Here is a 15,842-nt window from a genome sequence, read left to right on the forward strand (position 1 = left end):
ATTTGTGGGCAGAAACACTGTAACATGTTAGAAATTAGCAACATTCAATTTGGGGGAGGGAGAGTATAAGTAGGCTATCTGGATTTTTTTAGGGGGTAGGATGGATACTGGGGGAGGAGTGACAAGTCATAAAAATTTAGCTTATATTATTTGGGGTTCTTACCTGGCTTTTAACTCAAGAAGCAATGATTAAACAAACATCTGCCATATACCAGACTTTGGTAGGCACTAAGTATCGAAAGGCAAAAAATGGAACAGCCTCTTTTGCCATGGAGTTTATTCTATCCTTGTTGGAGAGAGAGAGAGAGAGAGAGAGAGGAGAGAGAGAGAGAGAGAGAGAGAGAGAGAGAGAGAGAGAGAGAGAGAGAGAGAGAGAGAGAGAGAGAGAGAGAAACTGCAGAATTAACACAACCTTGGAGAAAGGAGAGATGGATTATAAAGTATACAACTTAGCTGCTGTCACTTTGCATCTTTGACTATACAGGAAAACAAAATTTGCTCAACCTTGAGGCTGTAGAGAATTGTCCTGAAATACTGATTTGAAAACAATCTGACTAAATATGAAAACAAGAACTTAGAAAAGAACTAACCCCTAAATCACCGTTTCCCCATTTCCCAGGGGCTATAATAAGAAACTGAATGGCTAAGCACATTGAAATCCTTTAAAAAAAACACACACACAGTATCTCAAGGTATTTTTCTGATAACAACCTATGACTGGTTAGAGATGGAAGGAACCTTATAAATTATCTCAACCACCAATTTTAATTTTATAGTTGGAAAAACTGAGGATTAGGAAAGTTAAATGACTTATCCAAATAGGTATTGAAACAGAAGAGATAGGATTTGAATTTAAGACTTCTGCCACCAAATCCCTTAGGTTTCCCCTGCAAACTGCTGATAAGATTGAGATAGACAACAAATGATGATATTGATGCAGGCCCACCAAATGATGAGTTTGAGGTAAGCCACTTGCATGAAATTCGGGGGTTTGGTCATGTGATGATTTCATAATTGCCTTTCTCTTTGTCAGAAGGTATTTTTCTTTTTAATGAGAGGTGACGGGCAAAAAGAAAAGGTAAATATAGATTCCAGGATGATAAACATGAAATAGATTTGGGAGCAAAGAGTTAGCAAGAAAAGAAGTTAAACAAGTTCCCTAGAGGAACTCACAATCAACCAAGAGAAAGGGTATATACCATGAATTAGGAATATGCCATTAAATGGCAGGCTAAATCCATAAAGGAGTACACTGCTAAACCAAAAGAGTTAGCTCTAAGAAGGAGAAAGACACCATGAAGCTTAGGGGAAGAGATGAGAGGAAAGACACTATGAAGCATGAGGATGGCAATGAGAAGACCCAATCAGACAAAATGCTTGTGGTTCAACAAAGATGGCATAAACCATGGACAGATTTTAGGGGAAATTTAACCTCAGGGATTTAACATCATAAGTTGGCATTCTGATTGGATATCATAAGGTAAAATTACCCAAGACCTTGACAGGGACAACTGTAAGGCTGAGCTGATCCCCATCAATGCCTTTCTGTGCTTGCTTCAGGAGTATTAAGGACTATCTGTAAGTGAAGGGGCAGGTTAATTCTCCAAGACCCTCCACAGCTGTGAATCATAACACTTGAAGGAGTTGCAAAGCAGCCTTTACTAATGCAGATATTCCTTGTAGATTGGGAATGAAATAAATTGGAGGCAAAAGGGAAGAGAAGAGAGATCAGAGAACACAACTACTTCTCAGTCTCCTTGTTATCATTATCATCCTTTCACATGAAGAAATCCATTCTACAGGTCTGAGTTAGACCTCCAGCAGCCACTGGCAGGTGGCTCCCATATCACAACAAGGAGTACTTCAGGCTTTCTCTGCCAACCCCAACTGGTGACCTAGGATCTCATCACGGACACATGTCCTCTGAGCTAAACTCTTCCATCTTCACTCTCCCCCATATAGAGTAATGTTGTTTTAGGGGGCAGACTCACAAACCTTTATACTAAACTCAAAATTCCTGAATGCGAAGACTAACTCTAAACTTTGTGTCTTTCTTGCCCCCAAGATTAGGACAGTGTTCTATACTCCAGCTGGCATCTAACGGATGTTTGCTAAATTGAATATAAACTGCACTTCCCTATTTACCTGTTTATCCCAACATAAATAGACTATCTCACTTCCTGAGCCTCAACAACTTGTTAGATAAACAATTCTCCCATTATTCTTAGGTCTCTTACAGTATAGCTTACTCTGAGAATAAGACCTGGTCCTCATAGAGCTTAAATCCTGGAACAGCACTTAAATCCTGGAACTCATATCTTGGAAATACCCTCTGTTCCTGGGGCCCCTCCTTTTAATTGAAGGGATCCTCCTAGAACTTCCATTTAACAAGAGCCTCTAGGCCAGCCATTTCTTTATTTCTCACTAGTCAGCACTCTTGTGGACCTCACCTTTATTCCCACACTGGTTCCTTCTTCTCCCCTTCCTCTGACTTTTTTTTTTTTTTTGGGGGGGGGGGGTTGTGAAGTGTCTTCCCCATTAGAATGTAAGCACCTTAAGGGCAGGAATTTTCTTTGCTTGTATTTGTGTTCTTGGTACTTACCATAGTGCCTGGCAATGTAAATGCTTAATAAATACTTGTTGATTAACTCAGTCTGGTGTCAGTAAGTGAAACCCCAACCACAAATAGTTATATTTAACAGTAATACATAGTAGTGCACTAGAAAGGTTTAAAAAAATGTGACATACAAAGCTTACGAGGAAGCCAGAATCAGGGAAAACTTGTGAAGGATAGAGGACGTGGGTTATGTTTTAAAGGATAGGAAGAAATTTAACAGCAAAGTGGGGATACTAAGAGCATTACAAGTATAGGGAACAGGGCAAGGAAAGACAAAAAGTTAGGAGAATGTAGAACATAGTTGGAGGTCACAGTATAAACCAAATAATCTGCATATGGAGTATATGCAATGGAGTAATGTAAATTAAACCTGAGAAAGTAAACTGGCAGTAAATGGGTTGAGGTATTTCACTATTGCTTTTTTCCAAAACCACCTCATAAAATCAGAGTAAAAGAGTTATTGTATTATCTAGGTGGCACAGAGGATAGAGTTATGGACTTTTTATTTCAAATCCAATCTTAAGCATTGGTTAGCTGTGTCACTCTGGGCAGGTCACTTAATCCCTGTCTGCCTCAAGCAAGTTCTATTAAAATGTGGATGATAATAGCATTGCCTCACAGGGTTATGGGAAGGATCAAAAGAAAATGCTATTTGTGATGTGCTTAGTACAGCTTGTAGCATGTTGTAGATACTTAATGTTGATTAATTGCATGTTTTGTGGACCTATCCACCTCCATTAGCATCTCTATTTTACCCATAAAGAAAATGAGTCTCAGATAAATTAAATGGATTTTTCTTAATCATTAGCTACTTTAGTATTAAGTCTCTAAGACACTGGTACAGGACCATCCAATATGGTATGTGCTCATCAGAGAAGGTGCTGTGCTCTATCAGCAAAGCAAAATTGAATTAGCTCAGAAAAAAATGAGATGCCCAAAGTTAAAGGGTCCATCCCAAAAGTCCATAGGGACTATTTGGCAGAGAATTCTGAGCTTGTGTGGGTCTGACAACCACAATCAGATATACTATAATTCAACTTTAACATAGTGATGTCGTTTTGGTTCTCTGCAGCAATGAAGGACACAGTTATTAAGTCTCTAAGTATACTTAGTACTTAGTATGAATCTCAGTATTCAGAATTTGAGTCCAGGCTAATTTCTTTAACATGATATTTTGGGTTTGGCATAAACAATCTAGTGATTCTCACCGATCCAGATATTCATTTGTCTAAAATTAAGAAAGGACAAAGACAAAAATGGAAATAGTCATGTGCTCACAGCTTCCATAGATGGATGGAGATTCAGGTAGTCTTGGCTTTCAATAAGGCTGCTCAAAGTAGACATATCTTTTTGCAACCAGAAAGGAAAGATGTAATAAAGGAGTGGGTCACCCCTTTTCAATTTAGCAGTTCCTGACTTATTAATTATTATGGTTTTGCAGCCAACTAAAAGAGTTTCTAAAATCATATTGAACTGGCTCTTTAGTATTGGCTGGAAAAAGGTTTACCCCAAATTTCTATGTTGTTAGGATAAGAATATCTGTACATTCTTCAAGAAATCCCCATCCCCATCCACTCCCCCCATTCATCTGCCAATCTAACTCCTTCAGGAGAAGAATGAAGTGATGACTTATATCCAAAACTATTTAAGATTTGTCAATAAAGGAACCAATCAATCAATAAGATTTTGTTAAGAATTTACTATAACAGCAACTGATGCTAAGTGAAATGAACAAACCAGGAGATCATTGTACACAGTAACAACAAGATTATTCAATGATCAGTTCTGATGGATGTGGCTCTCTTCATCAATGAGATGCTTCAATCCAGTTCCAATGATCTTGTGATGAAGAGAGAGAGGATTGTGGGAATTAAGTGTGATTCACAACAGCATTTTCACTCTTTTTATTGTTGTTTCTTGTATTTAATTTCTTCCTCATTTTTTCCTGTGATTTGATTTTTCTTGTGCAGCAAGATAATTGTTTAAATATGTGTGCATATATTGGATTTAATATACTATGTTAATGTGGATTATTTGCCATCTAGGGGAGGGGTTGGGGTGGGGGGAATTGGAACACAAGATTTTACAGGGGTTAATGTTGAAAAATTATCCATGCATATGTTTTGAAAATAAAAAGGTTTTTTTAAAAAAAAGGAGATACTATTAATTTAAAAAAAAAGAATTTACTATATACTAGGCACTGTGCTGGACATTAGAGATGCTGTCCCTAAGGGAATTATGACATCAGGGTAGTGATGTCATGACAGGCAAATAAGTTGGATTTAAGATGCAAAGACCAAAAAAAAAAAAAAAAAAAGATGAAATCCCTAATCACAAAATATTTACATTCTGAAGAGGGAGATAATATACATGTGTGGGGCCGCTTGGTGATGCAGTGCATAGATTGTCAAAGTGCTGAATTTGCAGTTAGGAAGACTCATTTTCCAAATCTGAAATCCTACCTTATACACTTACCAGCTGTGTGACCCTGGGCAAGTCACTTAATCCTGTCTCTTTCTTCTCTCTTTCTTCATCAGTAAAATGAGCTAGAGAAGGAAATGGTAAATCTCTCCAGTATTTTTGCCAAGAAAACTCCAAATGAGGTCATGAAGAGTTGGATACAACCGAAAACAATTGGACAACAACAAAAACCCATACATGTATAGTGATAAATATTAAATAGATACAAAGTGACTATGTAAGAGAAAGCACTAGCACCTGAGGAGTCTAGAAAAGGTCTTATGAAGAAATTGTTGCTTGAGTTAAAGGAGGCACCTAAAGTAAGAAGTGGGAAAACAGAGTATTCAGCTTTGACGGAGAGCTAGTATAAAGTCACAGGAAACAGGAAATGATATGTCTTGTACAAGGAGCAGGAAGAAGGCCAGTTTATACAGGGTGTGGTGAGGGGGTTAAAGTATAATCTGGCCAGAAAAATAGAACGGGACCAGATCCTGACAAATTTTAAAAACCAAAGAAAGGCGTTCATATTTAATCCTGAAAATAAGAGGGATACCCCAGGGATTGGTCTTTGGTGTGATAGGTTCAGCTCTATATCTTAGTACACTCCCTTTGACACTTTGGAAGAAGAGAATGGAATGGAGTGGTGACAAGGCAGAAAGATCAATTGGGGGGATATTGTGATAGTCCTGAGGAGAGATGATAGGGATTTAAACTCATTGTACCTGTGAAAATGAAAAGAAGGGATACAAGCAAGTGATATGGTAAATCAAAAGAAGCCAATATTTTGAGGGTTTTTTTTCTTTCAAAATTTTAATTCTGAAACTAATTAATATTCATGAAGCCACAATAAGGAAAAAAAAAAAGAAACCACATAGAATCCACCCTCTAGTTAGGAAGAGTCACAGACAATTTGTGTCACATAGAAATAAAGCTTGCATGGCTTGATGTTGCATTGACATTTTAAAGATTCTACTTTCAGATTTATTTTTATGGTTTTTTTTTTATTTTTTCCATTTATTTTTGTAGGTTTGGTAGTAGAGTGGCGGAGGGAGGTGGGATTCTTGCTGAGACCTTCCTGTCTCCTAGTTATCCTATCTTCCTCTTTCTTTCATTGCCACATTTCCTGAAATTAAATCTATTTTCTTAATTTTCTGTGCTCCCACTCAGTCTCTAACTCACTGATGTCTAGCCATCACTCCATTGAAAACGGTCAGCTTGGTTTTCAAATTGCCTAAGTCCAAATCTACTTTCTTTTTTATGTCTATGTATCTTTCAACACAACCAACTATTCTGCTTATAAGAGCTTCCTTGTAATACCGGCTTTCCTAGGCTTTCTAAAATCAAGAGCAAAGTATACATATTTCCCGTGACTGGGAACCTGGGTTCACCCAACCTCAGCCACCAGTCCTTGCTCTGACAGAGAGTAAAAGAAACAACACACAATCATAAGATTAGCTTTACAACTGTGCTCTGAATGCTAGCACCATTGTCTGATCTCCTTGACTTTCCTGATTTTAGGATCCTGCTTGACCTCTGACATCTCATTCCTCTTATCAATCTTGACTGATTTGCCAGCTTTCAGACTTCTAGCTACCAAAAAATGCAAACTTCTTGACCAGTACTTGGATTCTGGAGAGCCCAGACTCCTGATTTCAATATTTTTAACCTTTTGTCTAATTTCTAAAACCCCCTTGTTCTCATCACTATAGACACTCTATTATTGATATGCTTGAAAAAAAAAAAAAAAAACAACTTTCTCCTCCCTTGAGTTCTGTGAGTTCCTTCCTTATCTCTCTTCCTCCTACTCTTTCCACAATAAATCCTTCCCTATTTGTTTTACTTACTTTTCTTCCTTTTTAAATATGGTTGAATAGATAATATTTATATTATATAAGATTTTTAAAATTTACAAAATCTTTTATGTATGTATGTGTACATTATACATGTACACACATATATACATAAATTTGACTCTATGAGATAGATTTTTTTAACCCGTTTTAAAGTTGAGGAAACTAAGATAATCAGAGGTTAAGTGATTTTTCAGGATTATACATCTAATAAGTATTTGAGGCCAGTTTTGAGTTTTCGGTCATTTTTAAGTCATGTCTCATTCTTTATGACCCCATTTCTCCATTTGTGGTTTTCTAAGTAAAAATACTGGAGTAGTTTCCTATTCCTTCTCCAACTCATGGGATGGATGAGGAAACTGAGGCATTCGGAATAAAGTGACTTGGCCAAAGTCACCCAGCTACTGAATGTCTAAAACCAGATTTGAACTCAGGAAGAGAAGCTATACTAGCTCTAGGTCCTGCCCTGTATTCACTTCTCCACCTAGCTGCGCTTTAGATTTTAGCCAAGATAGGTAAAAAAAAAAAAAAGTCCCTGTTCTAAAGGAATTCACAGTATAATGGAGAATGATGTGTGTGTGTGCGTGTGTGTGTATGTCTATACACACACACACGCACACACATATATATACACACACACATATATATACATACATACATATATTATATATATATACATATAATTATAGATATTCTAGAGAGAGAAGAGACTGAAATTAAGGATTGAGAAAGGCTCATTGCAGGAAGTGGAGATGACTAAGAGCATTATTGAAGGCAACAGTACCTCAAAGGGAGAAAGGTATAAGATTGGAAAAGTAGGAAGAGGAGTACATATGAAAAGTTTTAAAAATCCAAACAGAAGCTTTTAGGGGCCTAGAGGTAATAGGGTGATACTGGAATTTATTGAATGGAGATCCAAAAGTAATGATTAATCAATCCTATGATGAAGGGAAATCCCTTTGGCAACCAAATAAATGATAGACTGCATTGGGAAGAGTCTTAAGGCAGAGAAACCAAGTGGAAGTCTATTGCAATAATCCAGGTGTGAGCTGATGAGGACTTGAACAAGAGTGGTGGGAGTATCAAGGAGAAAAGGCAGCAACACTAGAGATGTTGCAAAGGTAGAAGTGACAGAAATTGAAAACTGGTTGGTTCTGGGAAGTGAGAGTGAGTGAGGAATCAAAGATGATACTGAAATTGTGAGCCCCCAGGGGGAGACTAGGGGAATGGTAATACCTTTGACAGTACAGGGAGATTAGGAAGATGGGAGAGTTTTTGAGAAAGATAATGAATTCAGTTTTGAACACTTGAGTTTAAGATTCTATTAGACATCTGGTCTAAAATGGCCCACAGGCAGTTGGAGATGTGAGGCTGGAGGTCAGCAGAGAGGCTAGAGTTAAATAAGTAGATTTGAAAATCATCAGCATAAATATGATAAGTGAATCTATGGCAGTTGATGAAATCACCAGGTGAAATAGTGTGGAGGGAGAAGAGAGTGAGAATTAATAAAAAGCCATTAAATTGTTCAAAGATATTTTGTAACTTTAGGGAGAGTTGTTTCAGTTAAATGATAAGAATGAAAACAATACTACAGAGGTAAAAAGAGATTAAGAAGAAAAGTGGAGGAGCCTCTTTTAGTTTACCTTCTTGAGTTTAGCCACCAAAAAGAGGAAAGGTGATAGCTCACTAGTGGGGAGAGAGGATGAGCAAAATAAATAGAATTCTTTTAAGATTGAGGAAAGATGGAAATGTTTGTAGGCAGTATGGAAATGGGCAGTAGAAAAAAATATTGAAGATTAGTGAGAGAAAATAGAGGTGATAGAAGGGGGTAATCTGGTCAAAAAGATGAAATAGACTGGGATAACATGTACATGTAGAGAAGTTTGCCTAGGGACATATCTTCATATGAGACAGCAAAAGGAGATAGAAGAGAAAGACATAAAAGTAATGTGAGATGAGGAGATAGGGAGAAGAAGAAATTCTTAACAAATAGTCTCCATTTTTTTTTTCAATAAAAATACTAGGTAAGGTTCTGGGCTGAAAGGATGGAGGGAAAAAAGTGAAGGAAGATTTTAGAAGGGATGATAAGCTTTGAAAAAGCTTCTGTAGCGAGTGAGTTAGTGAACTGATTAAAGAAGAGTAAAAAACTCCTCACTGCAGTGAAGGTCCAATGGGCATTATATAAATTTGTAGTGGACTCAATAAGAATAGTTTTGTGATTTTCCCCAGCTTCATTCAGCAGCATGAGACCTGTCTAAAGTCACAGTGATAAGAAAAAGATTGACTGTGCAGCCAAAGTAAACCCCTCTACACATATCTACTAAATATGGTTGTTTTGAAGATCAATTGAGGTAATATATATATCAAGTGCTTTGCATATCTTAAAATTCTAATAGTAAAAATGATTATTATTAGTAATTCATGTTTTTAATTTGCCTATATCCTCAAATACTGCAATCCATTCAATAGGTATCAAACTCAGGTCATTCATTTTCTCTACATTCCTTTTTCCCAGCAGACTTCTTTTTCTTGGATGGTATCTCTCACAACATCTCATGAATATACATTTCTACTTAAAATAAAAATTTTAAGTTCATCATGAGGCCTGGAAAGCCCATTTAACCTAGTATGTCAGTGCTCCAGATTTTCCCACATCCCTTCTCTCTAGAGAATTCTTCTGAACTTTCCCTTCTTTCCATCTTAGTTAGCTTCCTCACTGGGGAGTGCAAAAATAAATATGTGCTATATCATTCCTTGCAGAATTCAGTGCTGTTTATAGAAAAGGGGGGAAATAGCCAAGATATGTCTCTGATGAATATCACTGAAGGATATCTTTATGGAGAATATGCAAGTTACTGTTGGAGGGAGCCGTTGTACATGGCTTTATTTCTGCTGCTTAGCAACAGGATCCCTGGCCTCAAACTGCATCCCTCAGCTGCTCTTAAGGAAGCAGTGATCTGTGGCTAAGCAAGGGGAGAAGTGAGTCATCCACATAAAGGAGAAGTTGAGTGCTATGAGAGAAAATCATCAGGGGAAACAAACTGTGGTAGAGAAATGAATTGAAGGCCAGTAGGGAAGGAGAGGCACATTATAAAAAGTCATACTTCCCTTAGAGTATCAACGTATTCTGTAGACATTATCTCATTAAATCTTCACAACAGTTCTGTAAGGCAATTATAATTACTCCTGTTTTCCAGATAGAGAACCATAGGGTTAGGAACATGGGTGGCTTTCCCCAAATCACAATTAATAAGAGGCAAAGTCAAGCCCAGCTCTCAAAGCCCAGCTCTTTGGACTCCCCATCAAGCAGTTTCTTGATTACAATAAGTTGCTTCCTCTTAAAATTATATATCTAAAGCTTTAAGGGAACTGTTTTTCAGTGGTTTCTTTCATTTAAAATTGTTATTCTTACTCAGAAGAGGGTCTCCATATTTAAGAGAAAGACTAGACATACTAGACATACTAGATCAAAATCTCAGAGTATTAACTAAAGGAAGAGAGTACATAATAATAGATGTTCAACAATGTCAACTACCTATAGTATAAAGATGATGCTAGATTTAAAGGGATCTTCATTTTAGATAAGCGTATAATATACATACTTATTTAAAAATCACTTAGCATATCGTCACTTTATAGTACATGGAAAGGCATCATACAGTCATGAAAATAACACAGCCTCTCAAGTCAAAGAATCTGGGTTCAAAATCTCCCTCAGACTTCTACTTGTTGACTTTGAGTAAGTCATTTAACCATCAGGCCTCAGATTTCCTCATCTGTAAAATGAAGAGCTTGAACAAATGACCTCTGAAGTCCCCTATAAGTTTAAATCTATGATCTTATATCTAGTATTTTATGAAATTGTTTCAGATTCTGACTTTATTATTTAAAATCCATGAGACCTTAAATAATCAGTTTCCCTTTTATAGATCCCATTTTTCCCATCTGTAAAATAAGAGATTGGGACTCTCTCCTAGCTCTAACATTCTTTGGCCCTAAGTGACAAATTAGAAATTATCATATTAAATATTATATAAATTCAAAGACAAAAGAAATATATATGTCTAAATCCTCAGGGATGGAGTAATGGAGAAGTTGGAATTTAAGTTGGGTTTCTAAGAAGAGTCAAAAGTTTAGAAATACTACTATCCTAAGCATATATTTTTAGATATGCAGATATAACTATAATATTGAATATTATAAAGAAGTACATTAGAGAATTGAAGAACAAAATACTCTATGAGATCTGAGGGGAAAAAAAAGATCAGTCTGTAAGCAAGCATTTATTATGCACTTATTATGTGCCTGACATTGTGTTACATGCTGGGAAACAAAGAAGGGCAAAAACACTGTCATCAACCACAAAGAACTCAAAAGCTTTACAGAATTTACAGATTTTTTCTGCTTTTCATCTGTTTGCTATCCTTATGCCAGTTACAGGCTTCTATGTCCTTAGAATGTCTTAATTTAGTGAGATCTCTTACCAAGTTCTCTTTAATATTTTTTCCTCTTCCATTATTCCTTGCAGTCTTATGAAGCAATACTACCTTCTATATTTTTGCCATTTTCTATATAATTTTATAATCAAGTTTACAATTTAAATTGATATTTCCCTGGGCTGCTTCATTTCTCCATTTAGCAAGAAAATTGTTTGCTTAATTAATTGGTTGCTTAATTAATCAATTGAAGCAGATTTTAGGCTCTTTTGTTCTCATTATGACTACAGAAAAGATTTGTCAGCAGCACAAAATAGCTTTAAAAGGCTTTCCTCTAATATAAAGAACATATCCCATAATTATTCAAGGTTTCTTGTTCCACAAAACTCTAGTTCTTATTGTTATTATAAAAAATGAATCATAAAACAGGGAGATAGATGTTAACCAAAGAGGTTTTTTCCTGAAAATGAATTCTCCATATATGATTCATTCCTCCAGATAATCTTCTAGCTAGTTTCCAGATGCTATTATTTTGACTGGATCAGTACCCATAATGAGTCTCCTAAATATAATCCTAATCATTCAAAATCCAAAGTAAAAGAAAAACTAAATGGACGAAGAATGGACAAATTACAGAAAGTGTCTATTTTGGATGTGGACTCTAAAAATGGATTATGAATTCTGCCCAATGTTGAACTAAAGGAGGCTGAATAGTATTTGAAAAAAATTATAAAATGTATTTTATCACACCTCTCTCTGAAAGAGCTCCCCTGCTTTGTTTTTTCCAAGTATCCTTCCAGTAATGTGATTTATTTCAGTCATTGTCAGGGAATGTGATAAGTGGTAGAGATGCAAAAGATAATCCCTGCCCTCAAAGAGCTCCCAATCTAATGTGGAGGGCGGGGAGAGATATGCAAATACAAATATATGCAAAGCAAATTATGTACAAGACAAATTAGCCATAAAGAACAGAGATAAGGTGCTAAAATTAAGAAGAGGTGGAGAAAGATTTCCACCAAAAGATAATATTTTAATTGGAACTTAAAGGACGCCAATGAGATCAGTAGACAGAACAGAAGAGGGAAAGCATTCCAAGAATGGAACATGCCAGAGAAAATCCCCAGAGCCAAAAAGAAATCTTTTTTAGGGAATAGCCAGGAAATTTGTATCCTTGCATCAAATACATTATGGTAAACAAGGTATAAGAAGAATGGAAAGGAAGGGGGATAAGTTATAAAGGGCTTTGAATACCAGAGAATTTTGCATTTTATCCTGAAGTCAACTGACATTGATTGTGTGGAGGGGTGACATAAACCTGCATTATATGAAAATTGACAAATGGAGGATGGATTGGAACAGGGAGAGGTTTGAGACACGCAGATCCAGCATTAGACTATGGTAATAGTCTACATGTGCAATAATGAGAGTCTGCATTAGAAGCAATGTCAGAGGAGAGTAGTATTTGAGAGATAATAAAAGGTGAAATTGATAGGATATAGAGAATAAGGAATCCAGGATTTCTTCTAAGTTGTGAGGCTAAGGATGGGGAGTATGGTATTTCCATCTAAAACAATAGGGAATATATGAGGAAAGATAACAAGCTACATTTTGAACATATTAATTTAATATGTCTCCTGAACATCAAGTTTGAGATGGCTGAAAGGCAGTTGGAAATGCAAGAACAGAGGTCATCAGAGAGTTTGGAGCAGAGTAGATAGATCTGATAATCAACTTAGATGGCAATTAAATCCATAGGAACTGATGAGGTCCAGCAAAATCATATAGATGAAGAGAAGAAAGCCCGGGATCCAATCTTGAGTGACACAGATGATTAAAGGGTGTGATTTGGAGGAAAATGCAGTGAAGGGGACAGAGAAGAAGTTGTCATAGAGGTAGGAGGAGGACTAGGAAAGAGAGGTGCCCTGAAAACCTAGAGAGAAGAAAGCATTAAAGGGAAGAGTGCAGAGAGGCCGAAAAAGAATGAGGATAGAGCAAAGACAATTGCATTTGGCAACTAAGAGATCTTTAGTAACTTTGAATAGAGTAGTGTCAATGTAATGGTAAGAACAGAAGCCAAATTGTGAAAAGATAAGAAGAGATTGAGAGGAAAGAAAGTGATCATACTTTTAATCTAATTTGTTTAAACAAATGTTTAATTAAAAAATTACTTTGAAAATCATATAGAGAATAACTGTTTGCACATGTATTCATATATAACTTATACCTCAACATATTTAATATGTATTGGTTAACTTGCCATCTGGGGGAAGGAGGGAAAAAGTTGGAACAAAAGGATTTCCAACTGTCAATGCTGAAAAATTACCTATGCATATATCTTGCAAATAAAAAGCTATAATAAAAAAATAAACTCTGAAAATCATGTAGAGAGAGCTTTCATACGTAGATGATGACTACATCTACATCTGTCTGTCCATCTATCGATCTCTCTCTTCCAGTTTTAAATCTATGCTCCTATAGTCAGAGTTCATCAGACTTGTGATTTTAAATATAATAAAAATGATTCATGATAATAATAATTACTAACATTTATTGTCATATCATGTGCTATATGATGTGCTAATTGCCTTACAAATATGACTTCATTTGATCCTCACAACAATTCTGGGAGGAAGTGAAATTATTATTCCCCTTTTACAGATGAGAAAACTGAAGCCAACAGAGGTTGTTATTAGCCCAGGATCATAAGAAAAACAAGTATCTGAGACTCAGCTTTCCATTACTCCAGGACCAGAACTCTATCCATTGTGTTCATTGTTTCAGTTAGTGGCAGATATAGAATTAATTTGACATTTAATCATATCTTCCATTAAATTTTCTTGATCATGCTTTGTGTGTATTTAGATCACATTTTATTTAATTATGTTCTCTAGAACATCAAGGGTGCATAGGATCTTATGTTGTTGCTTGTCTTTAAGTCAAACAGATGATTAGGGTGGGTATGTGAAGAGAGAGAGAGACAGAGAGACAGAGAGAAAGAGAGAGAGAGAGAGGAATGAAAGGAGAGAGGGAAGAAAGGAGAGAGAGAGAGAGAGAGAAAGGAGGGAGGAACAGAAGGAAAGAGGGACGGAGAGAGGGAGGGAGAAGCACTAGCTTCTTCCCAGCTGGCTGTTACTCACAGGAAACTGACTTTTGATGGGTACTTTTCCTTTCTGTTCAGTTGCTCTTCATGTAGCATGTGCATTTCCCTTTCTACCAGTAAAGAAAGATTTGTTCAGCCCGTTGAAACTTCTGAAAGGAAACCTTTAAAAGAACTGAATTTTTAGGTACTTGGCTGCTCAGATTTCCACTGGTACAATGAGCTTTCGGGTAAAAGTTTTTAAAAAGGATCCTGGTGACTTGTGGAAAAAGAGGCGAACCGTGAGGAGAACAAATCAAGGGGAAATTCACAGATTTAATTCTGTATGTATCTGCATTTTATATTTTTTTCTATATTTTCTTCAGGGATGGGGAGGGGGCTAAGAAAGCTTCTCTGGAGTGATCTATAGGATTCTTTAAGAATTATTGCAAAGAGAATCAAGTTGGTGCCGTGAACGATAGCTTCAGAACAGGTGCTATAACATGAAAAATTGGCAAAAACTCCCATAGATCAGAGAAAGATGCATGGAAAAATCAAATATGCTTTATTTTTGTATTCTTTTGAAAGAGTATCCTTTCCAAAGTTGATTCTTACATTTTATTCATACAGAGAGAAAAGAACTTTACACATAATGATAAATTTTGTTTTCTTAGAGCATGAATACATTTGAAATTTATATCTGCTTACTTTAAAATCAAAATACTATTTTTCTTTTCAGAAGTATTTTATAAAAAGTAATCTCTGATTCCAGAGGATAAATTTTTGTGTTATTTTAAAATTTTACCTGATAATTCACTTTCTTATTCAGTCATTTACTTTATAAATGCCTAGAAAACTTACTCCAGAAAGAAAATCTAAAGAAGTATTTGATTCAGTTTACTTTAAGCTGTCTTCTGAAAAGTAAGGGACAATAGAAATTAGATTCCCTTTGGAAAGTTTGAAAGGCTATATGTTTTGCTTTGTATCAGATAAGGCTATTATATCTATTAAATTTCCATTTTTTAAGAAATTTTCTTCTGAAAAGCTTCATAAATAGTAATTAACTTTACTTTTTAAAAATACTCATCGAGAAGGTAAAAAGAAAACAATAAATTTTTACTTTTTATGTAGTCTTCAAGGCTTTGTATCTTACAAACATTTGTCAGTTAAGTCTGAGGCCAGAACATTTTTAAGGGTTCATTGCTTAGATGAAAAACCATTTGTAGAAGAACATTCAGTAATTTAATCCGGTGGTGAATTTTTTTAGTTCTTTCTAATTAAAGAATTAAGAACTTGATTTTGGTTTTAAAATGGTAACTATAACATTTTATGCCTAGGATAGTCTTGAGCATAGAAAGTTTATTATTAAAGAATAAGTCACTTTCTTAAATGTATGGCCTCAA

The 15,842-nt window shown here is 35.8% G+C and overlaps 1 protein-coding gene across 1 annotated transcript in view; it reads left to right on the plus strand.

The window, feature by feature from the left end:
• Window positions 1-14,482: 14,482 nt before the first annotated feature.
• DOCK10 (dedicator of cytokinesis 10) overlaps window positions 14,483-15,842 on the plus strand; it is a 212,379-nt gene continuing 211,019 nt past the window's right edge. The window contains exon 1 of the mRNA XM_051983445.1: window positions 14,483-14,783. Coding sequence (XP_051839405.1) covers window positions 14,679-14,783 — 105 coding nt within the window. The 5' untranslated portion in view covers window positions 14,483-14,678. The remainder of the gene's footprint in view (window positions 14,784-15,842) is intronic.

The sequence above is a fragment of the Antechinus flavipes genome, chromosome 3, assembly GCF_016432865.1.
Source record: "Antechinus flavipes isolate AdamAnt ecotype Samford, QLD, Australia chromosome 3, AdamAnt_v2, whole genome shotgun sequence".
Lineage (NCBI taxonomy): Eukaryota > Metazoa > Chordata > Mammalia > Dasyuromorphia > Dasyuridae > Antechinus > Antechinus flavipes.